At 33.3% G+C, this 22,852-nt stretch overlaps 1 protein-coding gene across 2 annotated transcripts in view; it reads left to right on the plus strand.

The window, feature by feature from the left end:
- LOC149783660 (uncharacterized) overlaps positions 1 to 22,852 on the plus strand; it is a 106,957-nt gene that overhangs the window by 13,905 nt on the left and 70,200 nt on the right. For both annotated transcript variants that reach the window (XM_089931901.1, XM_089931902.1), the window contains 2 exons: positions 4,042 to 4,127; positions 9,291 to 9,378. In XM_089931901.1, coding sequence (XP_089788027.1) covers positions 4,042 to 4,127; positions 9,291 to 9,378 — 174 coding nt within the window. The remainder of the gene's footprint in view (positions 1 to 4,041; positions 4,128 to 9,290; positions 9,379 to 22,852) is intronic.

Here is a 22,852-nt window from a genome sequence, read left to right on the forward strand (position 1 = left end):
TTGCCATGGTAGTTCTGTGTTTTAAAAGACTTCATATATGTTATGTGAATATTTGAAAGTTTGTAACCAGTCTCACGACTAAACAAGTGGAATAAGCACTGTTATGGTCTCAGTACCAAATTAGGTTTCTGGAGCAAAATTACAAAGCTTAGTTCTTTATAGAATGCAGGCAGAATGGGATGGGTCTCTCAAAGAAAACAATAACTATATACATTTTAAAGTTTTTATTTAGTATAAAAAGAACTGCCAATTATTTTTTCTTCTGGTAATATAATAATAATAATAATAATAATCATATCATCATAATGATACTATTTCATACTATTCACAACAACACTTACAGTAATAACAACAGTGACAGGTATAACAGACCTGATGATAAAAAACAAATCATTCAGAACAATGGTATTTTATGAATAATGGGCAACAGCTTTAGATGGTTATATATGCATGCTTCTGTGTACATAAAGAAAGCAACTGCTGGAAATGATGTTACCTCTCAGCACACATGTAGAAAAAATTAATACTACCATTATTCATTATTTGTTATTGCCACTTCATAGTGGCATACAGTGCCGAATGATCACTTTGATAACTGCAGTGGCCTGTAACAGATTAAAGAATACTTTGCTTTATTGTGATATGTAAAGAGATTTGGTAGAAATGTGTAGGGCCAGAGTTAACATGCAGTATCTGCAGATGGAACAGAATCACATATAATTTGTGTAAGTTGAAAACTATCCAGAAAACCAACTGTATAGGAATCTGATATTTATCCATATATTAGAGCTAGAGTCCCAAACCAATAACACTGTTTTAAATATTTGGGACATATAATTATTTTATTCTTGCAAATAATTTATATATTGAGAAGCTATATTCATGTCAGAAAATTAAGTAATCTGATTAAATATTTTTAGTTTTAATAAATTTATAGAATTAATTTACCTATATTTAAAGTGACTGTATTACTATATCTTTTTCAAGTACAACATTTAAGTAATTTGTGTTTTAAAATTAAAGTAATTTCATTTCTTAGCAATTTCAGTTTTTAGTAATTGTCTTAAGTAATTTATTTTATTAAATAAGTAATATCATCTAAAGTAAGTAAGTAAATAATAATGACAAGAAATTAGGTAGTAAAACATTTACTAAAATCAAATAAAAATAAATTACTAAGTATTTTTTTGGGATGTTGATGAAACTATATTGAAGTTCTCTAGACAACATTCCTTTTGTCATTATATTCTTGCAAAGCCAGTAAATGTATGTATCAAAAGTTTATAATGTCTAGCCAGCCTAACTGTCATGCTTTGATGTATATCTTGGCAAGCAAGGTAAAAGTAATAAAACCAAACAGTTGTGAAAAATGAAGAACTTTAATAGCTCTTTCAACATCCACTTCTGGTTCTCGACTTTTTGAAGTTAATCGATTCAATGTACCTTTTATATCTTAGTGATTTTTATATTGTATGCTCTGAATGCCTACTATTTATGTTTGTATTCTGTAAAGTTATCAGATTTTATCTGATCTGCTGGTATTATATTGCCATTAAGTTCATTAATAGTGAATTCTAAATAAACAAAAATTACAATAATTATAAAAATATCAGTAACAAAACCATGGCTTCAAATCATATACTGCCTTTTTGTTTTCTCTCTTGTAAGTAGGTCATCTCTTCTGTCTGTTTTATACTTTTGCCTTGCAATATTTACACATTTTCTATAGTTTCCAGATTCATGTTTTAAGTATTAATATATATATATATATGACTTACTGTAATACAGTGATGTTTTGAAATAAAGGAAGTAACATGCAGAATAAAGGCTGAAAATCAAATCAGTGTAAAGGATAGACAAAAACAGAAGCACAAATCTCCTCTCATCTGGCTTTCTAAGATGCATTTTGAAAGCAGATCAAACATTTTCTCTGGAAAATAATTACTCTGCTATAAATGCATTTTTGTATATAAATTCTAAAACCTTTATATGTAACAGTACATGAAAAGTAAAGACTTTAAGTTGAACTGACTGTATACTGCATGTACATTGCTAGAAATTTTCCCAGCTGATAAGGGGTCATATAGCTAACAGTTGTCACTGTAGATATATTTTAGTGACTTTTAACAAAATTGCAAGTGGGTATTAAACAGACTTCAGTAGTTATACAAAGGTATATTAAACTTTCTACTATAATGGCATACCTTCCCATAATATTAACAGACTTAATGAAGTTAAAGTGGTTCAGATTTTGAGCTCAACACAAATGATGCAAACAAGCAATGACAACAAAATAAAAACAAGAATATAAAAGGTAAATGTTGATGTACAAAGAAGAGATGAATGACTAGCCACTAAGGAAATGAAATATATAAATAGTTACAGATATCAGCACTGTCGATAAATGACACCATTTAGAGAACAAATTGAATACAGCAAATGCAGTTATAGTCTTAGGCAGAATTGGTTATTGATGGAGGATGTGTGGGTCTGGATGTGGGATTAAATTAAACAACATATTTCTTGGATAAAAAGTTATATTTCTGCTTCTTTGTGGTTCATTTGAAAGTGACAATTTCTATTTATTTAATTATGTGCATTTTGAAACCCTAATAATAATTGGTCAAAGAAATCAATGTTACCCCATTGGCCCATTACATGTTGGCTCATTATCATAAATGAGTAATGTAAAATGATGACTGAACCACATCACACTACCCAAAAATGAACTTGCGCAAGCTTAAACAGTTTTAAAGTACATTGCACTGAATGACTTTGACACATGTATTGATTGCTGGCACAGCAGCACATACCCTGTGAGGTAAAAAGGTTAAGAAAGCTTCTGTGATTAATTGCACAAGTCAGAGGAAATTATCCCTAAAAATCCATACACAATAATATTCCTACCAGCACAATTATTAAAGCAAACACCATTACATCCTAAAACAATCTTTAGATTCTAGTGCAACAACCGCCTGCATGTTTGTCTTATTGTTTCTTTGTGATTACATGTATGCATGTTCCCATGTTCATTTTCACAACATTGTTTTGTTCTGTTTTAGTGACCACCCATATCTGACATAACCAATGTATAAATTCTTCAATTTTTCCTGGTGAGTGCTGATAGATAACCAGTGATGTACTGAGATTAGCATTAGTATTGTGGCTCATTCATAGGCCAAGTGCTTAAAGCTTAAATTTGTACACAGAGTTCATCGCTTTGGATAATTTACAAGTTAGTAGATCTTAATAAGGGCAAGGCACAAGTGTCTTATGGTATAAAGACAGGGTCCCATGTCAGAACTGATTATTTGAGTAATCTGATGAACTTATGTCTCACTGTATCATTTCATTTTCCTTCAGGCTTTTTTCTTTTTTCTTCAACATTAAGCCATCTGTTGTGTGTGGTACCTTCAAATGGAGCTCATTCAGGGGATGAATGTTAATAATTTGCTAGTGATTTGAAGGACTTCAAAATCTTGAAAATAATGCATCTCATTAGATAAAACATAATTTTTTCACAAGGCTGACAGGCAATTTACTTAGAATACAGAAGAGTCCCAGTCTGGATTTAGAGAGGTCTCAGGCACAGATCCGATAAAACTTCTGCGTCATATGGTCAGAATACATGGTGTGATAGTGAAATGGGTACTAAAACCCTAAAACCAACCAACCACCCAACCAACATTTTCTTTCAGATTAATGGAACTTTGTGTACAAATAGATTTAAAGCACACATCCATTACCTTCAAAAAGGTCATTGTGACCTTAATGTTAATAAAATTAGCTTTTATCCCTTTATTATTTCTAAAGGTTTAGGTTTTGCTATGAAATTTTGATTTGGTATTTCATGGGAAGTTACGTGACTAATAGAACCATGTCAAACAGAATGAGCTTTTCTCAGCCTGTCATTTCTTAGACATATTTTGCAACAGTCTTTAGTTTCTGGAGATTTTAATTAATAATTCATTCAGATTAATTGTCTTGATGGTATTGCATTAGCTGGGGTTTTCAAATTTGTTTTTGTGTGTGTATTATTAGATCATAAGGCTCCAGCAGTCTTAGTGGAAGCTGAAAGAAACGAACCTGTCACTGAGGGGACATCCACGCAATTACAACAGGGAATTGTAAGTAATCCATATCCGTTTCATGTATCACATATAATTTACCATTCTGCATATTGGTAACTCGCTTATAATATGCGATGTGGATTGATGGTATACATTTATTGCTATTCACGCATTTGTACCCATAAAAATATGTTCAAGAACTAAAAAGAAACAGACATTTTCCAAAAATAAAAAAGGAGTTAATCAAGAGATGATGGTTGAACCCCAAAATAATATGCATGATTGTAGTGCATTTTTTGGTTGATCTTTTGACATGAGATGAGCTTATAGAATGGTCTATTTTTTTGTTAGATTTATGTCCGTCTGTTATTACAAATTTGTTATTGCTACACCTTGTAAACTTCTTGTGTGATATTGCCATGAAACATTGAAAACATTCATCTCAAGGTCTAGTCAGTCAAAAATAAAAATGATGCAACTTTCACATCTAATATGGCCGTCTTCATGGCCATGACAAAAATATTTTACCATTGCTCCTTCTAAATGGAATAGTCATCTCGACACAGGGTTTGAACCATAAGACTAATTATGATCTCTTGTTAGTCCTAAATTAATGGTGCCAATCTAACCTCGAATATGCCCACCATGGTGACCATCTTGGAAAATCTTATCTCAACCTCTCCTTGACGATGGCCATTGAGTTTTCACCAAAGACATCTTGTGGCATATTGTTGTTCCTAAAATATTCTGCTGATCTGTCACCCAGTATGGCAACCATTGCAAGCATCTTGAAAATCTTATCACCATTCCTCACCAGAAGCCATATCGTTATCAGATTGTCATCAGAACACTTGTTATTGTGACTACTCCTCTATAAAACAGGTACCAGTCTAACCTACAATATGGCTATCATGGTAACTCTCTTGAAAAACACATTGTAACTCCAGATGGATGGATGGTCACATTGACATGGTTTATTTTGGCTAAAAGAGTTCATAATATGATATCTGTTGTTCTAAATTAACCTTCTGCCAATCTGATATGCAGTATGGCCACCATGGCAACAATTGTGAAATTGTTGTCACTACTTCTCCTACATAAAGTCACATATATACAACTGGGTTGGTATGAATGCAGATGGTGCCAATCTGACACCTAAGGGGGCACTCACCAATTAATATGTACTTTAGAGAGAGTGAGGTGAAGTAGTTTGCATTTAAAACATGCACAATGGAGAGAATGTTGGCATACCTATATGCTACAGTAATGTAATGTGGATGATATTTCTTTGAATATTGTACTTTTGGAAATTTTACATGATTTAAGCACACTGCTAACTAAAATGACTGCTCCCTTGTGTTAAAAAATCAGCCTGAATTAGTCTAAAGTACACTACACATAACAGCTATTAAAATAGCGAAAATGAATTTTGCCAGACTAGACAATACCAGTTTCTGAAAGTGCAATGAATGAATTACCAAATATGTAAAATGTAAAAAAAGTTATCAGCTCTTTTTTATGCAATTTACCTCTGAAGTTCAGGAAGTGAAAATGATCAAGTAGAGCTAGCACTTTTTTGAAAGGTTCACATTTGAATTAAGGCCAAGCTGTATACTCTATAACCCATAGTACACCCATCAATCATACATCAAAATAAAGGGAATTAAAGGTTCTTTTAATTATACCTAAGATATCCAAGGTCTTTTTTAAATAGCCAGTATAACCAGTGAGGAAAGCTGGGGAAATTCTTTTTCTTTAAAATCTTAACCCTATGCAAAATGCGAAACTGTATAGCGCCACCTTAAAGCAAATATAAAAATGTTTGCAATTATTTTTTTTTATTTTCATATAATTATATATGATGTTCTGAATAAAATGGTACATTCATATTGATGTTAAGCATGAAAATAAACTTTTTGTATGTAATGCAAACTAACCAATTGCATGTAACAGCAGTGCATTGTACATTGGCCAAAAATGGTGGAGGCAATTGATTTTGAAAGGATATTTTATTAGTTAACATCGAAAATCTGACTACTTACCAGAAAGAAGCCATTACAGCTGTGTTTGAGGGAAAGAATGCTTTTGTGCAAATTTGGATCGGCAGTGAAAAATCGCTTATTTATGAGTCCACTCCAGTGTGCTCCCCTTGTCTCGATCATTTGAACATCTTGATTTGGTTGGATTCTCAGACCTGAAGCACTGAAATATCGGATCGATCCACCAAGGTGTAGATAGGTTAACATAATGGAATCTTTGCTGGCAAAGATGGTCTGCAGAAAGTCATATTGAGTGAATCCCTGCTGATGGTTGGGATACACAGAGTGCCATCATACTATGTAAGGTATCATGCAATTAGCTAGTTAATTGAACAAAATGATGCATGTTTAAACTTTGATTACCTCATTCATGTTGGCTTACAATGGCAAGTAACATTTATTCATGCTTACAGTGATTGTTTGGCAGGTTTATGCATATTCCTGAGAAATCAGAAAATCTCTGCATAGCAGTGGTTATGGGTGATTCATGAACATAATGGCTTATCACCTGTGGCTTGCGACCATGAGTTGGTCCTGAATGAAAATAATGCAGATTGATTCTCAATATGGCCACCATGGTAGCCATGCTGAAAATTTTGTGCTTTCAGTGTGTGTGTTTGTGTGTTTTGGATCTTTAATGTAGCTTTAACACTTTCTCAGTGATATCACTATGATATCTGTGATGTGGCAGTTTATAGGGATGTCTAGCACTGGGGCATCAGGCCGCAGGCATATAGCAGACATATAGCATGATGTCCCATCCAGTCTCACTATCCTGAAACCAGGCCGACCAGTCCTAATGCTACCCTCCTGATACCGAGTGCCTAGCAATGGAACTGTTAGTACTATTATTTTAAGTCTTTGGTATGACTCTGCCGGGCTTTGAACCCGTGACCTCCCACATCTGAGGTGGACCTTTAACCACTAGGCCACCTTTCATACAAATTTGTCATGAATACGATTCCTAAACTGCTTGCAGGATTGCCATGAAACATGAATGCACATTCATCTCATGGTTTAGTTGATTCTAAATAAAATAGTTGCTATGCTTGGACATCCAAACTGGTTGCCACAGTGGCCGTCTTTAAAATTGCTACTACTCCTGAATAGAATGTCATGATGACATGAGATGTTTACTACAGGACTTCATGTGATGTCTAGTTGGCCCAAAATACAGATGATTATATATGATAGATGCCACATTGGCCATGTTGAAAATGTCTAGTTGGCCCAAAATACAAATGAGTATATATGATAGATGCCACATTGGCCATGTTGAAAATGTTGCTTCTGCTAATCTTCTGAAGGAAAAGTAATATTGTCATGAGGTTTTCAGCAGAAAACGTCTTATGATGTATGGTTGGTTTGTAATGCGAATGGTCTCAATATAATGTGAAATGTGGCCAACTTGGTTGTCATCTTGAAAATCAAATCACCACTGCCCCTGAACAAAATATAATATTTCCATGGAGTTTTCACCAGAAGATGTCTTTCTATGCCTAGTTGGGCCTAAATGAAAATGGTGATGATCTGATCACCAGAGTATCCATCTGAAACATTTTGTTATTGCTAATCCCCCTGAATGAAAAGTAATATTGCCATTGGGTATGGCACAGAAGACTTCCTGTGATAGGATGTCCAAATGACCACAACAGTAACCAACTTGAAAATATTGTTATCACTACTCCTCTTGAATGGATGGCCGTATCAACATGGGAGTTTACTAAACAACTTCTTGTGATGTCTGAAATGGCCATCTTGAAAATCTTACTATTGTAACAGGCATAATATTTTATAAATTAAATGTAGATAAATCAGTATGCTTTATGTTTTTATTGAATCCTGTATATTCCCCATGTGGAATCTCATTTATACTTGCAACTGTTTACCTGTAGTACTGACCACTAAAGACTAGAACTCAGGAAATAATAGGTCATTTGGTCAGCCACCCATAAAAAAAAACAACAGAAAAATAGGAGTAGTTGATTTGTTGGTTTTTTGGGAATAGAACACAAAAGATATAAATTTATGTAGTAACAGGTTAGTTTTGCCATGCTTTTTCACAGGTAAGCTAGAACCACTGCAACATCATGTTATACAAGAACATAAGAAAATACCAGAAGACAAAGAATGTAGCAGCCAGCAATGTGATACCCTGGTTCCATAAATAGGGGTTTTATTAACTTACCCTAATGTAATTTATGATATCAATAAAGTCAATATGGCAAATTCCCTCGTATGTGCAAAATTAGAAGTGTAAAAGCACATATTGCTACATTATTACTATTTCTCTTGAATGAATTGTCATATCAGACTTTTCATGATGTCTAGCCGACCGTAAATGAAAATGGTGCTGATCCCACTTATCATATGACTACCACAATGGACATCTTAAAAATTTTGCTATCACTAATTCTCTTAAAGGGCTGTTCATGTTGGTATTGTGCTACTAAATAAAATTGGCGTTAATCTGATATCAAATATGACCGTCATAGCATCCATCTTGAAAATCTTGTTGTCATTGCTCCTGCAAAAAAGAAAGTAGTGTCAACATGGGGTTTCCACCAGTAGACTTCTAGATGCCTTGTGTACCTAAATGAAAATGGTGTCAAATTGATATCCACTATGTCCACCACAGCAGTTAATTTGAAAATGTGATATCCCAGAAGAATATCAAAAAGAGTTTTAGCACTGCACAGTTAAAGGAAAATTTTTTCTTATCTTGGAAATTGAATTCAACCAGTTGCATGTCATTGTTTTATGCATCTTCCTTGGCAACCATGTGGCTTCTTGAGTAACAGATATAAAATTTATGATGTCTTGTGATGTCTTATCCAAGAGAGCTGAGCCTGTTTTGAGTTTCTAGGAGTAATGTTTCTTAGAAAACTAAAACTTGATGACCTCTGTTTTGCAGAAACCTGGTGGAAAAAATAATACAAATTTAAAAAAAATGCAAATTAGTTTACTTAACTTAATCCAGTTTTGAAACATGTAGAAGTAAATGCAATGGAAATATTTTGTCAGTTATAGTAGAGTAATGCAATTTGTAGTACTCCAGTAGTGCATGTGCTTCAAGAATGTTGTAAGAGCAAAAGTGAATTTTTTTAGTGCAGACTAAATGATCTTGTCACTGAGTATTGTTACTGAAGTTTCCCAATGCATTCTTCTGTTTGTCATCTAGGTAAATTCAGGGCAGTCAAGTGCAGTGACAGAAATGCCTCCATCTGGACATGTCACTAAGGATTCTGAAGATGACAAACAGGATAATGGTAACTATATGGCATTGGTACAGATACGGGACTAAACTGATTTAGGTTTACCACCAAAATTGTGTGTCATTAATTGAGAATTGTAAAGATTAGCCTATAGAAGATACATTTATATGACATACTGTGTACAAAAATACTGTTTGTTTCTTATGCCCAAATTATGAAAATTAAAGTGGGAATAAAACTATTTATCAAACATTTATGGATCGTCATTTCAGTTTGTGACATAATTTATTTTTCTAGTTGGTATTTCAAAGTATGTAATGTAATATAGAGTTCCCCCTATGGTGTTTATAGGATGTATTAAAATTACCCAATAAAATGAAGATTAAAGATGTATATGTTTGAATTTAGACAGCAATGAGTGCATCTCACACTTAATAAATAGAGCACACTAATTTGCAAAAAATAGAGCACACTAATTTCCAAAGAATAGAGCACACTTATTTCCAAAGAATAGAGTACACTAATTTCCAAAGAATAGAGCACACTAATTTGCAAAAAATAGAGCACACTAATTTCCAAAGAATAGAGCACACTAATTTCCAAAGAATAGAGTACACTAATTTCCAAAGAATAGAGCACACTAATTTCCAAAGAATAGAGTACACTAATTTCCAAAGAATAGAGCACACTAATTTCCAAAGAATAGAGTACACTAATTTCCAAAGAATAGAGCACACTAATTTGCAAAAAATAGAGCACACTAATTTCCAAAGAATAGAGCACACTAATTTCCAAAGAATAGACACACTGATTTCCAAAGAAGTATTAAGACAGTCCTTTCATTGTCTGACAGAAATGTCTAACCGATCTGATTAACTTGTGCACCAGTTCAAAGCACAGGGTCAGTGATCATTTATAGAAAATGTAAAGAAGAGAAGATGCAACCTGCAGGAAAACACTGCAACATTTATTTCCTAAGTAGCCTACAAAGAGCAAATACAGAACTGTGTTGACTCAATGTCAGAAATAAATTCTACAAAGGAATGGTTACCAAAATATGAGGAATTCAAATCCTATTACTGCAGTCTTACACCAGATGTGGTGACAATGATCACATGTGTTTGGGTCATATTTATTTCTGCAATAAAGATTAACTTTTCCTGCATTGTACCCTTTGGACCAGTTATTGTTGAGTCAGTCTTGAGCACAGTTTTCTTGTCCACTAAAATAACCATGACCAGAATAGTGGACATAGTTATTTAGCCGACGATGAAAGTGTAGAAAACTTTGTTGTATATGCAGTCACCTAACTCGAACCATTTGATTCAGGTCACATATAACTGGGTAAATTAATAAATCCAAGATGCAGGTGCCATGGATAAAATGATACAAAAGTTTTAAAGAAACCAGTAAGGAACTGTGCAATTTCTTTTTCTTTTTTCCTAAAAAATCTCCACTGATATTTTATTGAAAAATATTAAATTGACAATTCTCTCCAGTGAACTATCAAAATTATTTCTTTTGGGAAATCCACTAATTCACAAGACTAGTTTGTGTATCTGTTATGTATATTTAATTTGTATTGTTTGTTTTTTTAAATACTTTTTTTAATTCATTATATGCTATTGTAATGTAACATTGTATGTTGATTGTAATGTAACATTGCATGTTGATTGTAATGTAACATTGTATGTTGATTGTAATGTAACATTGTATGTTGATTGTAATGTAACATTGTATGTTGGTCTTGACCCTGTCCAAAATTGAGTTTAATTTCTACTTGACCTGAATAATGATATTTTATATATAATTATTCTGTAAACAACTAATACATTGCTAAAGTAATCTCTGTGTGTAAGGGTTTAATATCAGGATCAGTATTAATAGAAGTAAATATGTTTATTTGGGTCTGGGTCTTGGTTATTGGGATTCCCTTTTGTACCTGACATTGTCCATGTTCTTTATTGTAATTTTAATAATAAGTTTTAATAATAATTAACATTTTATTTTGTAAACATTAGGCTCATTATAGAAGGTTATTTTCCATTAGGTAATAGTTTTAGAAAATGCTTATTGTGACCTCAGGTCAAGTTGAGGACTAGATAATTTTGTTACTGAAGGCGAAAATTCATTTGTGCTTAAAGACCTAGCACAATCAAGTTGTATTACATGTTGTGTCCAGTAATTCATTTTTGGGCTGGAAATTATCTCTTCAAATTATTGAATTCAAGTGATTATTTTCTCTAGAAATACAAAAGTGCCCTGATAAAATTCTTGGACGGACATTCACTGGAATTTTATTGTGAATTCATACCTGGAATTATACTACACCACTCCCTCGATAACTCGCGCACATCGGGGTCCAGAAACATCGACCACACTATAAGTGAGGCGCGAGTTATCGAGTGACCTATAAAATAAGCCCAAAACCAATAAAGTGATCGACGACATAAAGGAAAAATAAGGGGGGTGTAGGCAGATTATAGTGTTGAATACTCACTTTATAATCATGCTGAGATTAACTGTGAATAAATATCTCTTCATAACAGTGTACTTTATTTATTATTTCCTCATAGGGCAACATTAATTTCAGGATAAATTACAGTATATTGAGGTGATCATCGAAAACATTATTCCACGTGGTTTTCGTTTGCTTAACATGTGTACCACTTCACACATTGTGTACTACGTCACTAATTTTTATGTTGAATTGGATACATTCTAGTTTTATTGTTTGATCCAAATTAGACGTTTTTTATATACAAAAGAACGACTGTTTTCAAGAAACAGTGTCGATCGAACGATAGATTTAAATGCAATAGAAGTAAAATGGAAAACAAAAAGCAAGGGTTAATCAGTACTAACTTATTTAATTGGTCTACAAATTTAAAACAACGTAAATTAGAACAAGTTAATACTTGCCGTTTGTGCCACGCTTGACAAATATCAATTCACTTTTTGAAAAAATCAGTTAATTTTTTTTTTTTGTGTTACCGGTACTCCTTGGATTCTCTGCCGCCGAGCAAAATCCCTCAGATTTCTCAACTGCATGAGCTTTACGTAGTCAACATTTTGGGTCTCCAGCCACCTTATGGCAATATCAAAATATTTGATTGCTTCCTGTGCAGAGGGGGGAGATGGTGCAACATCTGCATCTGCATCACTTTCAACACTTGTGGTACTCCAGTTAGAATCGTCTTCTGCTGAAAATTTGTTCGTTATAGAATTAATTATTGTTTCATCTGACATGTATTCGGCTGTGGGGCAATCATTGTCAGCACAAATCCACTCCTCCATATCATCAAGAGAAACGCCCACCTCAGGACCATGAGTCTATACGAATTTCTCCCAAACAGCCTCGGCATTAATGACATCAGTTTCACTGAAACCTTCGAAGTCACTATCATCGTCGCTGTCTCTGTTACTGTTTTGCTTTACGTCAAAGGCAGCTCCAAGACCCTTAATCCAGCACCCCAGGTCTCTTGTAATCGATTTTTTAATGCAACAAACACTTCCCCAAGTTGTTGATCAAAACAAAGCCGGCATGTAATTAGGTTCTCACAGAAGTACTCATGGGTTTCGATGTGATGGTCGATTGACTCTTTTCATGTTTTCAATGAACAGAATATGTTGTGATTATAATGTTTACACTGAAATGGAATTAAAGGATTATAACGTGACTTTCACACAGGAAGATGTTTAATTGGTGTTTATTTCATTCTCTGTTGCCACCTGTTAGCATTTACCAGAAGTTTTCATTGATCGCTATTTCACCAGACTGTTTATTTACAGTATACTGACAACAATTTATCATAAAAACTTACATAATATATGATATCTTTAAACAGAGGTCTCGCTAGGATTTTAAAACTGGGTCTTTCTGCCTCTGAATTCAATCACTAAATATCAGTACATTTTCTCACCATTTTCGATGATAAAATGAGCAATGTATCAAGGTTTAATTAATCAGTTCTTATCTTGATTTTTTCATGTTCAGCATATTTTAAAGATATTTTAGATACATTTTCTCTGGAAAAAATCGGGAGCCAAGACGGACACCACGTTATAAGTGGGATCACGAGTTATCCGGGCATGAGTTATCGAGGGAGCGGTGTATTGTGATTCAACAAAGGACTTGACACATCAGCATTATACAGGTTACGTCAGACACATCAGTATCATCAGCTTTGGATTTAAGTTGGTTGTTGTTGTTATAGGGTTTAACGCCATTTTTCAGCACAAGATAGGCTGTACATGGTGGCCAGTGTTAATGGTGGAGGAAGAACCCGGGAAAACCCTGGAAAGAACCACCGACCCATGAGAAGCTACTGACAAGCTTTCTCACATATCCACATTGGCCAAGCCCGAGACTTGAGCCCACGCAGACAGAGGTGAGATGGCAGTGATCCGTGATGGAGAGCACCTTAGACCACTTGGCCACTTGGGGCCCTGGATTTAAGTTGGATTTCTGCCGTTACATTTTATTGAGTACGTTAAATTATTTGGACTTGTGTCTGTAATGCGGGGATTACTCTAGGATTTAATTCACAATACTGTAGGTTCTTTATTTTTCATTTTCACTTTGTTCTAGGAAAAGAAATTATTTGTTGAATTTTACAAAGCTTGTTGCTTTCACTCTTTTCTGTTACTTATTTTAAAAACATAGACTCTTAACAGAAAATTGGGCACTCATCTTTGGGATTCAAATTTCTCTAAAATATTTGAGAGAACTTTGATTTTAACATTTTGATTCAACATGTTTTGGAATTTTCTAAATCCCAGGTTTAATATTTCACATTTTAGAAATCTTTAGTGAAACCAACAAGCTTTTACAATGTTATCTAAAGTGGAGATCTTTATTTCAAATCCTACCCAGGAACAGTTAGATTCATTGAGAAAGGATGAATTACTTCACCTTGCCAGAAAATATGATCTTTCTGAGGCAAAGACTATTTTAACAAAGCAAGAAATAAAAATTTATTTTGGTCCATTATTTGGTGGTAAAGGATGTTTTGGATAAAAGTGCTTTGGATTTGATTAGTAAGTCTGTATCAGACTTGAATAAGGAATTAAAATTAAAGTGAAAGATGGAATTAAAGTTAAGAAAGCTTGAGCTTCAGAAAGAGAAAGGGGAAAACAAATGCAATTGGAGAAAGAGGAAAGAGAGAGAGAGAGAGATAAACACAGTTACAGAAAGAATAAAAACAAATCCAATTAGAGAAAGGGAAAGAAGAGAGACAAATGCAGTTACAGAAAGAAGAACAAGAGAGAGAAAGAGAAGATAGGCAAATGCGAAAAGAAAAGAAAAAAAGAAAAATGCAGAGAGAAAAGGAAGAAAGAGAAATGTAAATGCAGAGAGAAAAACAAAAGGAAGAAAGGGAATATCAATTTAGATTTTAAAAAAATAGAGCTGGCAAGTGAAAAGCACATCCCCAGTTTGCACAAAAATTTAAGTTTTGATGTTACTAAGTATATTAGGTTAGTACCCCTTTTAAAGAAAAAGAAGAAGATAAATATTTTCCTCATTTTGAAAAGAATTGCTGAAAATTTGAAACAGCCAAGAGAGCATTGGACTCTGTTATTACAGAGTGAACTTTCTGGCAAAGCTCTTGAGACTGGACAAATTCATGTTGAATTTGCAAGAGAAAAGAACAGTTATTTGATAGGTGGTGCCAAAACAAGAAAGCTGGTCAAGATTATGAAAATTTCAGACAATTCATATTAGTTGAAGAGTTCCAGAATTGCATCCAAAGTGATGTTAAGACTTATCTTAATGAGCTAAAGTTTAAAACTTTAGAAATTTCATTCCAAAATCTCATACTGCTGACAAGTATTCCTTAACTGATAAAGTTTCTTTGTTGCCAAGTCTTTCACTCAGCGGTTTTCTGGTAAATAAGTATTTCATTTCAATATGAGCCCTTCAAAATCTCAATCTGGCACAATGTTTAGAAATCAAGTTTCCGATAAGATTGAACAGAAGTCCTTATCTCTTCCTACATGTAGAAATGACACATTATTTCTGGCTGCTACAAATTGAAAAATAAGCAACAGAAAGAAGACGGACCTATTCCAGATGCTCTTACTTCTAAGAGGTCATGGTCATGTATTGAAAGCAATACATTTGTTGGGACAATTCTGGAGAATTATATGAACCATTCATGTTGAAGGGTTCTTTATTATATGCTCATTTTTTTATCCATTAACTTTACATTGTCAGAATCGTTCAGTATTACCCGATACTGAACTCACGTGCAAATACACATATTGCATTCACGTGCATAAAGGAACTTCTTTCTATTGTAAACAAACAATGGACACAGATGCCAGCACTTTTGAGTTGTATACAAATCATGTACACTCGCGTAAGAGGCACTTTATGTTGTGGTTGTTTAAATTTGTTTCTGAATGAACTAAATCAGATGTTTCATGGACTGCCACATACCAGCTGCTTTGACACATTCCACGTTAAATTTGTTGATACAATGTTTTGGATTTATGCTAGCTCCAGTATACTTTAGACGCAAGAAAGGGTCATTACAAATAACATACAAGTGACAAGTCATATACTGTCTTCTTTAGCTGGTGATAAGAATGGCAAAAAAATATACTTACAGTTTTACATCCTGAATTTCCTCAAAATGTATCTGTGCAGTTACTAGAGCTATGGAAAAGACAAATCTTGAGAATTATGTTTATCAGGAAAGAATTCCATTAGCCGACATGTATATTGGTCATGCTTTTGATGAGGTCAAATTTACTTCTTATTTGGATCAATAAAAAGGTATTAATCACAGTGATTCTCTTTTAAATACTCATTTCCTTTATTCTAATCAGGGTGACAAATGACAATCACTTGTTGTCAAACAGGAAAAAGATCCTGATATCTGTTTGTTTGTGAGGGCCATTAGCGAAATTCAAGCCACAGAAGTACCTGTTTGTTATTTTATTAAAAATGGGGTTCTTATGAGAAAATGGAGACCACCTGAGGCACCTACTGGCAACAAGTGGTCAGTGAACTATTAAATTGTAGTTCCAAAATCATATAAACAGGAAATTCTAAGTTTGGCCCTTGAAACTCCTTTGGCTGGTCATTTAGAGATAAATAATACTTATCACAAAATCTTGAATCACTTATTGGCCAAAAATTAAAAGTGATGTTTGTAAATACAGCAGATTTTGTCATACTTGTCAAATGTTAGGAAAACCCAATCAGAAGATATCTAAATGTGTCTACAAGATTCACAGAGGCAATTCCTTTGAGGAACATTAAAACTAAAATAATAGTAAAAGCTTTCATAGAGTTTTTATACTCAGTTTGGCCTTCCCAAATCTGTCCAATCTGACCAAGGGTCAACTTTTATGTCTGGAATTTTCCAGCAAGTTATGCATGAATTAGGCATTCAGCAATTCAAGTCAAAAGTGAAATTAAGGTTTGTTAGACCTATAATGGAGAGAACTTTTTAGTCGGGTGATAGAGTTCTGTCTCTCTTGGTCATTCTTCAAAATTTTCTTCAGATTAGGTATTATGGCCCTTACAAAGTCAATTAGAAACTGAGCAAGTTAAATTATAATAACATTACTCCTGGGATGTAAAACATATTAAAGGAGTACTGGTATATTGATAGAGTTAGCCAGGTTAATCATGCAATGAATTTGGTTGTACCTGTCCCACACAGTGAGGATTTAAGAGATTGAATACAATCGGACTGTATTGACTTTTGAGTAACAAATCCTTGGAATTCAGAAATTATGAATGATCCAGACCAGAAACTTTTACATTTGCAGGAACAAGAAAAGAATGAACTAAAATAGCTATTACTTGAATATGAATACTTATTTTCAGATGTACCTTTAAGAACAAAAAAAATAAATCTACTTTGACACTGAAATTGTAAATTCCACATCTGTGAAACAACATCTATACAGGATGAACCCTCTCAAACAGGAATGTTTGAAAAAATTCAGTATTTGCCGGAGGATGATTTCACAGAACCCAGCAAAAGTGACTGCATTTCACCTTGTATACTTGTTCCAAAACCAGATACTACTTTCTGCATGTGCACTGACCATAGAAAGTTAAACAGTGTGACTAAAACAGATTCATTTCCATTACCAAGAATCGATGACTTTATTGATAAGATTGGAAATGCAATGCATGTCACCACATTTGACCTGATGAAATGATTCTGGCAAATTCCAGTGATGGAAAGGGCAAAGGGAATTTTGGTATTCATGATTACAGCTGGATCTTATCAATGTAAAGTGATGCTGTTTGGGATGAAAGGTTCACCTAGTACTTTTCAGTATTTAATGAACATGATTACATCTGGTCGCAATAATTGTGATACTTACATTGATGATGTCATCATCTATGATGACACCTGGTAAGATCACTTAAAGACAGTTTGGAAATTTTTTGACAGACTCACTGATGCCACTTTGACATTTATTTAATTGTATTTTGCCATGCTTGGGTTACATTTGGTTTACATATCTTGGGACATGGACAAGTTAAACCTATAGATCCTAAGGTCAAGGCCATCTCTGAAGTACCTGCGCCTATTAGTAAAAAGTGACTGATGTGATTTTTGGGTATGGCTTGATACTATCAGAAATTTTGTTCCAATTTTGTCATTGAACCCTTGACAGTTAAAGGCTATACTTAAAAGTGCACCATTTCTTTCAGCTCCATTTCAGACAATCATTTAAAATGTCTGTTGATGCAAGCGATGTTGAGGTTGGAGTTTTATTGATTCACGAAGACAAAAATGGTGTAGATCATCCCGTGTGCTATTGTTCTAAAAAATTAAATAAGCACTGGAGAAATTATTCCACAGTTGAGAAGGAATGTTTGCAACACTTTGAAGTGTATGTTGGTTCAGCTTCTTCTCCAATTATAATTGTGTTTAGTGATCACAACCCCTTTACTTTCATTGGCAAGATGACAAAACAAAGTCAGAAATTATTTAGGTGGAGTTAGGTGTTGCAGGAATACACTATTAACATCAGGCATGTCAAGGGAAAATACAATTTAATAACAGATGCACTTTCAAGTGTATAGAAATATATTGTTTCAAGTATACTTTGTGTCATAAGAGTTGATCTTATGTAATTTCTTTTATCGCATGTATAATTGACTAATAGTAAAAAGAAAGATTTATGTAATAAATCTTTCTTTTTCTTTATGAGGAGAATATATTTAATTTGCATCATTTGTTAGTTAATTTTTTTTAAAGCTTTTTTTATTTCATTATATGCTATTGTATTGTATATTGGGCTTGAAATTATCCAAAATTTAGCTCATTTTATACTTGACCTGAATTTTTTTAAATATTATTCTCTTTGCAGCTAATACATAGCTAAAATATTCTCTGAGTGAATGGGTTTAATATCAGGATCAGTATTAATAGAAGTAAATATGTTTATTTGAGTCTGGGTCTAGGTTATTGGGATTCTCCTAGTGTACCTGAAAGTTCTATATTGTAATTTTGGGTTCTAGTAATAACTAACATTTTATTTTGTAAATATTAAGACCATTCTTGTAGGCTACTTTGCATTAGGTGATAGTAATATTTAGAAAATGCTAAATTCTGACCTGAGGTAAAGTAGAGGACTATATAATTTTGTTACTGAAGGGAAAATTAATTCATGCTCTAAGACCTAATACAGTCAAGTTGTATTACATGTTGTGTCCACTAATTTAATCTTTGGGCTGGAATTTATTTCTTTAAATTATTTAATTCAAGTGATTATTTTCTCTTGAAATACAAAAATGCTCTGATAAAATTCTTGGATAGAAGCATTCACTGGAATTTATAGTGAATTCAAACCTGTAATTATATTACTGTTGACACATCAGCATTATACAGGTTATGACAGATGCATCAACACATTCAGCTTTGGATTTAATTTGGACTTCTGCTAAATTTTAATCAGGACTTTAAATTATTAGGACTTGTGTCTGTAATTCTAGGATTGTTGTGGGATTTAATTCACAATACTGTTAAGTTCTTTTTGTTTCATTTTCATTTTGTATTCTAGGGGAATAAATTACATTTTGTATTTAACAAAGCTTGTTGCTTTTCATTCTTTTCTGTTACTTATTTTAAGAGCATAGGCTTGGAACAGTATCTCTCTCTCTGTATATTTCTTCTAACTATTTATGCTCTAACTATTTATGTGATACAGCATAATATTACACCTGAAATAAAGACAAAATACAATTAAATCAGGGATTCTTCTTATATGTACTTGCTCATTTGTTGTTTGTTACAAGTCCCTTAGAATCAATAAATTGACATAGGTCTCATTTGAAATGACTTATATGAACTTGTGTGGTATTGATTGCCAAGTTACAATAAACACTCAAAGGAGGTCGTCTACAGATCTTAACTCATCATTATCTCTCTCAGGGATTTACAAATTGTATGAAAGCCTGCTTAGGGCAGCCTCACTGGAAAATTGAAATTGCCCTTGGAACAACTGAGCTTGCTCCAAACATAATATCCCCACATGTATAAAACAATAAGACAAAATATGATATATTTTAAGGAAATATTGTATTTATTGAAACATTTGCTTCCTTTATATCTCTGTTGGCAATAAAAATATGTAGATTGGAAAGAGCATAAATAGTTAGAAGAGTAAAAGCAGACAGGTACATATATATAGATAAATAAAGAGATATATAGATAAGATTGTGAAAATAGCTACATTTTGAGAAAGAGAGAGGGAGAGAGAGAGAGACAGAGAGCAAGACTTTTTATAATGGTTTATTAATACTCATGATTCGAGGAATTGTGAACACTTATTTTGTCCATTTCCTCAACAATTATTATGTAGTCACCATAAAATCGGCAACATGCATCATAATATTTGAGAATCCAAAAATGATTTGAGAACACTTACTTGTATCCATTCAGCTGCTTGCTAAGTAGTATTTTTCGAGTCTCCATTAATTAATACGCAATGAGCATATCACAAAAGATGCCTATGAATATTGTATTCTCCTAAAAACAATTGCACTTTGTACGAGATCCTCCTGGTAGTTAATCATTAGAGAGGAGTACCATTTATTTCCTAACACACACTTGTCAAAGAAATCTAATGAGTTGTATTTTTATCAATTAACTTGCTGTAAAATTGGCAACATGCATCAAAACAATCCTTGAAAAGCTTGCCCGAGGCTAACTTATGACTGGAGGTCAGCAAATCCCTGATATGTACAGATATTACTATTACATTGTAACTGATCAGTTAAATATAAATATTTATTATATACTGATGTGTGAAATGTACAAAATTACTTGCAAAATATTTTTCATATTTATTCATTCCTATTATTTCACATGTGAAAAATATATCCTTATATTTTCACATGTGAAAATATAAAAGTTTTCGCATGATGCAATTCAGCTCTTGGACTATCTTTTTATAACAAGAACTACTTTCTTAGCTTACTGTATACAGTTTGTTTTTAGCTTACAAGAAATATGGCTTATGCTGATGATTAGCAGACTAGCCAACCCGAACGATTTTGCTGTAGGTCTTATGGAAATGATCCTTAAAGTACAGACTTAGCAATAAAAGCACAAAGTACAGAAATACAATTGTATGCAGTAAGCGGTAAAATCCAGATATTCACTTTTCTGTTTTTGATTAGGATCTGGGTTTCATATTAAATTCAGTGGAACTGGTCATGGAGCCAGTCTAACTTTATCAGAGTATGTCAGATGCTATTAAGTGCTTGTATTTTGTGATGCAAGCTGTTTTTTAAATTTTAATTTTTTGTAGATAATGGCATCCAACAAGTTAGGAGAAATGGGACAGTAAACTGATTAAAATATTTTAATAGTGCAAAAGAATATAAGGGAATATTTTGATACTTGGGTAGGAGTTAGAAAGAGCATCAATTACATTTAGTGGACATTATATGTTGATTTGATATGTCACATGACTGGAAAAATGATTGAAGTCACAATGGCCCACTTGAAATTTTTTTTAAGGGTTACATCAGATTAAGAGATATCAAGAAGCCATTGAACGCTATAGGGTTTGGAATTGCAGTTTGAGAAACTACTGGAGGTAATTAAGGTTCAAGTAAGAATCAATTAAAGTTTATAAATCTTTTGAGATTTTGTTGTTGTTGTTGCTGTAGGGTTTAACACCATTTTTGCAGCACAAGATAGACTATACATGGTGGCCAGTATGAATGGTTAATGAAGAACCTGGGAAAGAACCACTGACCAATGAGAAGCTACTCTCAAGCTTTCTCACAATCCTGAGACTCAAACCCACACGGACCGAGGTGAGATGGCAGTGACCTGTAACTCTGAACACTTTTGGCCACTCGGGGCCCCTCTTTTGAGTTGAAGACAGTATTTACTGTAACCTCATCAATCATGAATCACACTTCTGGACTTGTAAATGGGTGTTTTCCAGCTTGACAAAAGCATTACATGATATTTTGTTACACCTTCCTGAAAACTGGTCCATCTTATGGAAAAAATTGACTACCTTACTGAGAAGATCTTGTTAGGCTTGGCAGGTCTGCTTAATATAGAAGTATATAAAATTCATGCAAGTGTTGACTTCAGTGTAATTGAATCCACTGAAGATCCAACTGTGAAGCAAAACTGCTGGTTTAGGAAGCTTACAGAAGCAGAAGCTCAAAATTTCTTGGAAGAGAAGAAGAACAAGAGCATAAGGATCAATACAGAAAATGATGTTAAACTGTTTGCAACATAGCTAAATTGGATTGGGGAAATTGGGAACAAGGAATTGATACATCCTTCTATGCTGAGTGACCATATTGGGAACTTCATTCTGACTGTCCAGAAGAAAATATGGAACTGAATTGGAGCCAACAACTATCAGGAGCTTTCTTAATTCCTCATTTGATAGGTATCTGTGAAAGAAAAATGTTTCCCTTGGTTTAGCAAATGTAGAGAAATGGTAAATTGAAATTGTTACAATCTAAAAAGTCCACATAAATATAAAACTACATATTTTTCTTCTAAAAATAATGACTTCATAAATATAGTGAGTCTAAATGATTCCTTGGTTTAGTGGTTCTTTTCAGATTACTCTGTTGCAAGATATCCAAATTTTTTACACAATAACAATAAAAATAAATTTAAATGCAAATATAATAATGAATTAAATGGGACTACTTGATTATCATATTTCATTATTTTTAGATGTAACTTTCTACTCAACTATTGTAGGTGGCCAGTTGAAGAAAAAACACATTCGAACATGAATCTTCAGATCTTAAAATCTGCTGTTTTGACAAATAAACTATCCAGGTGTACTTTAAGCTTTTGTTCTCTATTTGTACCTTCTTTTTCCAGTGCCAGGACACATTTACTACTAAACTGAATAACTACATCATCCTAGCAATGCATTTTATGCAAATAAGTGGACATAAAACTGTTCAGTGAAGATCGAGAAAAGTCGATCATGAACATATTATCAAACAATAAGCGAATGCTGTTACCTACCAGTGTCACCAATACCACCACCCATA

The sequence above is a fragment of the Sinohyriopsis cumingii genome, chromosome 14, assembly GCF_028554795.1.
Source record: "Sinohyriopsis cumingii isolate HCF-2022 chromosome 14, ASM2855479v2, whole genome shotgun sequence".
In the NCBI taxonomy this organism is placed as follows: Eukaryota; Metazoa; Mollusca; class Bivalvia; order Unionida; family Unionidae; genus Sinohyriopsis; species Sinohyriopsis cumingii.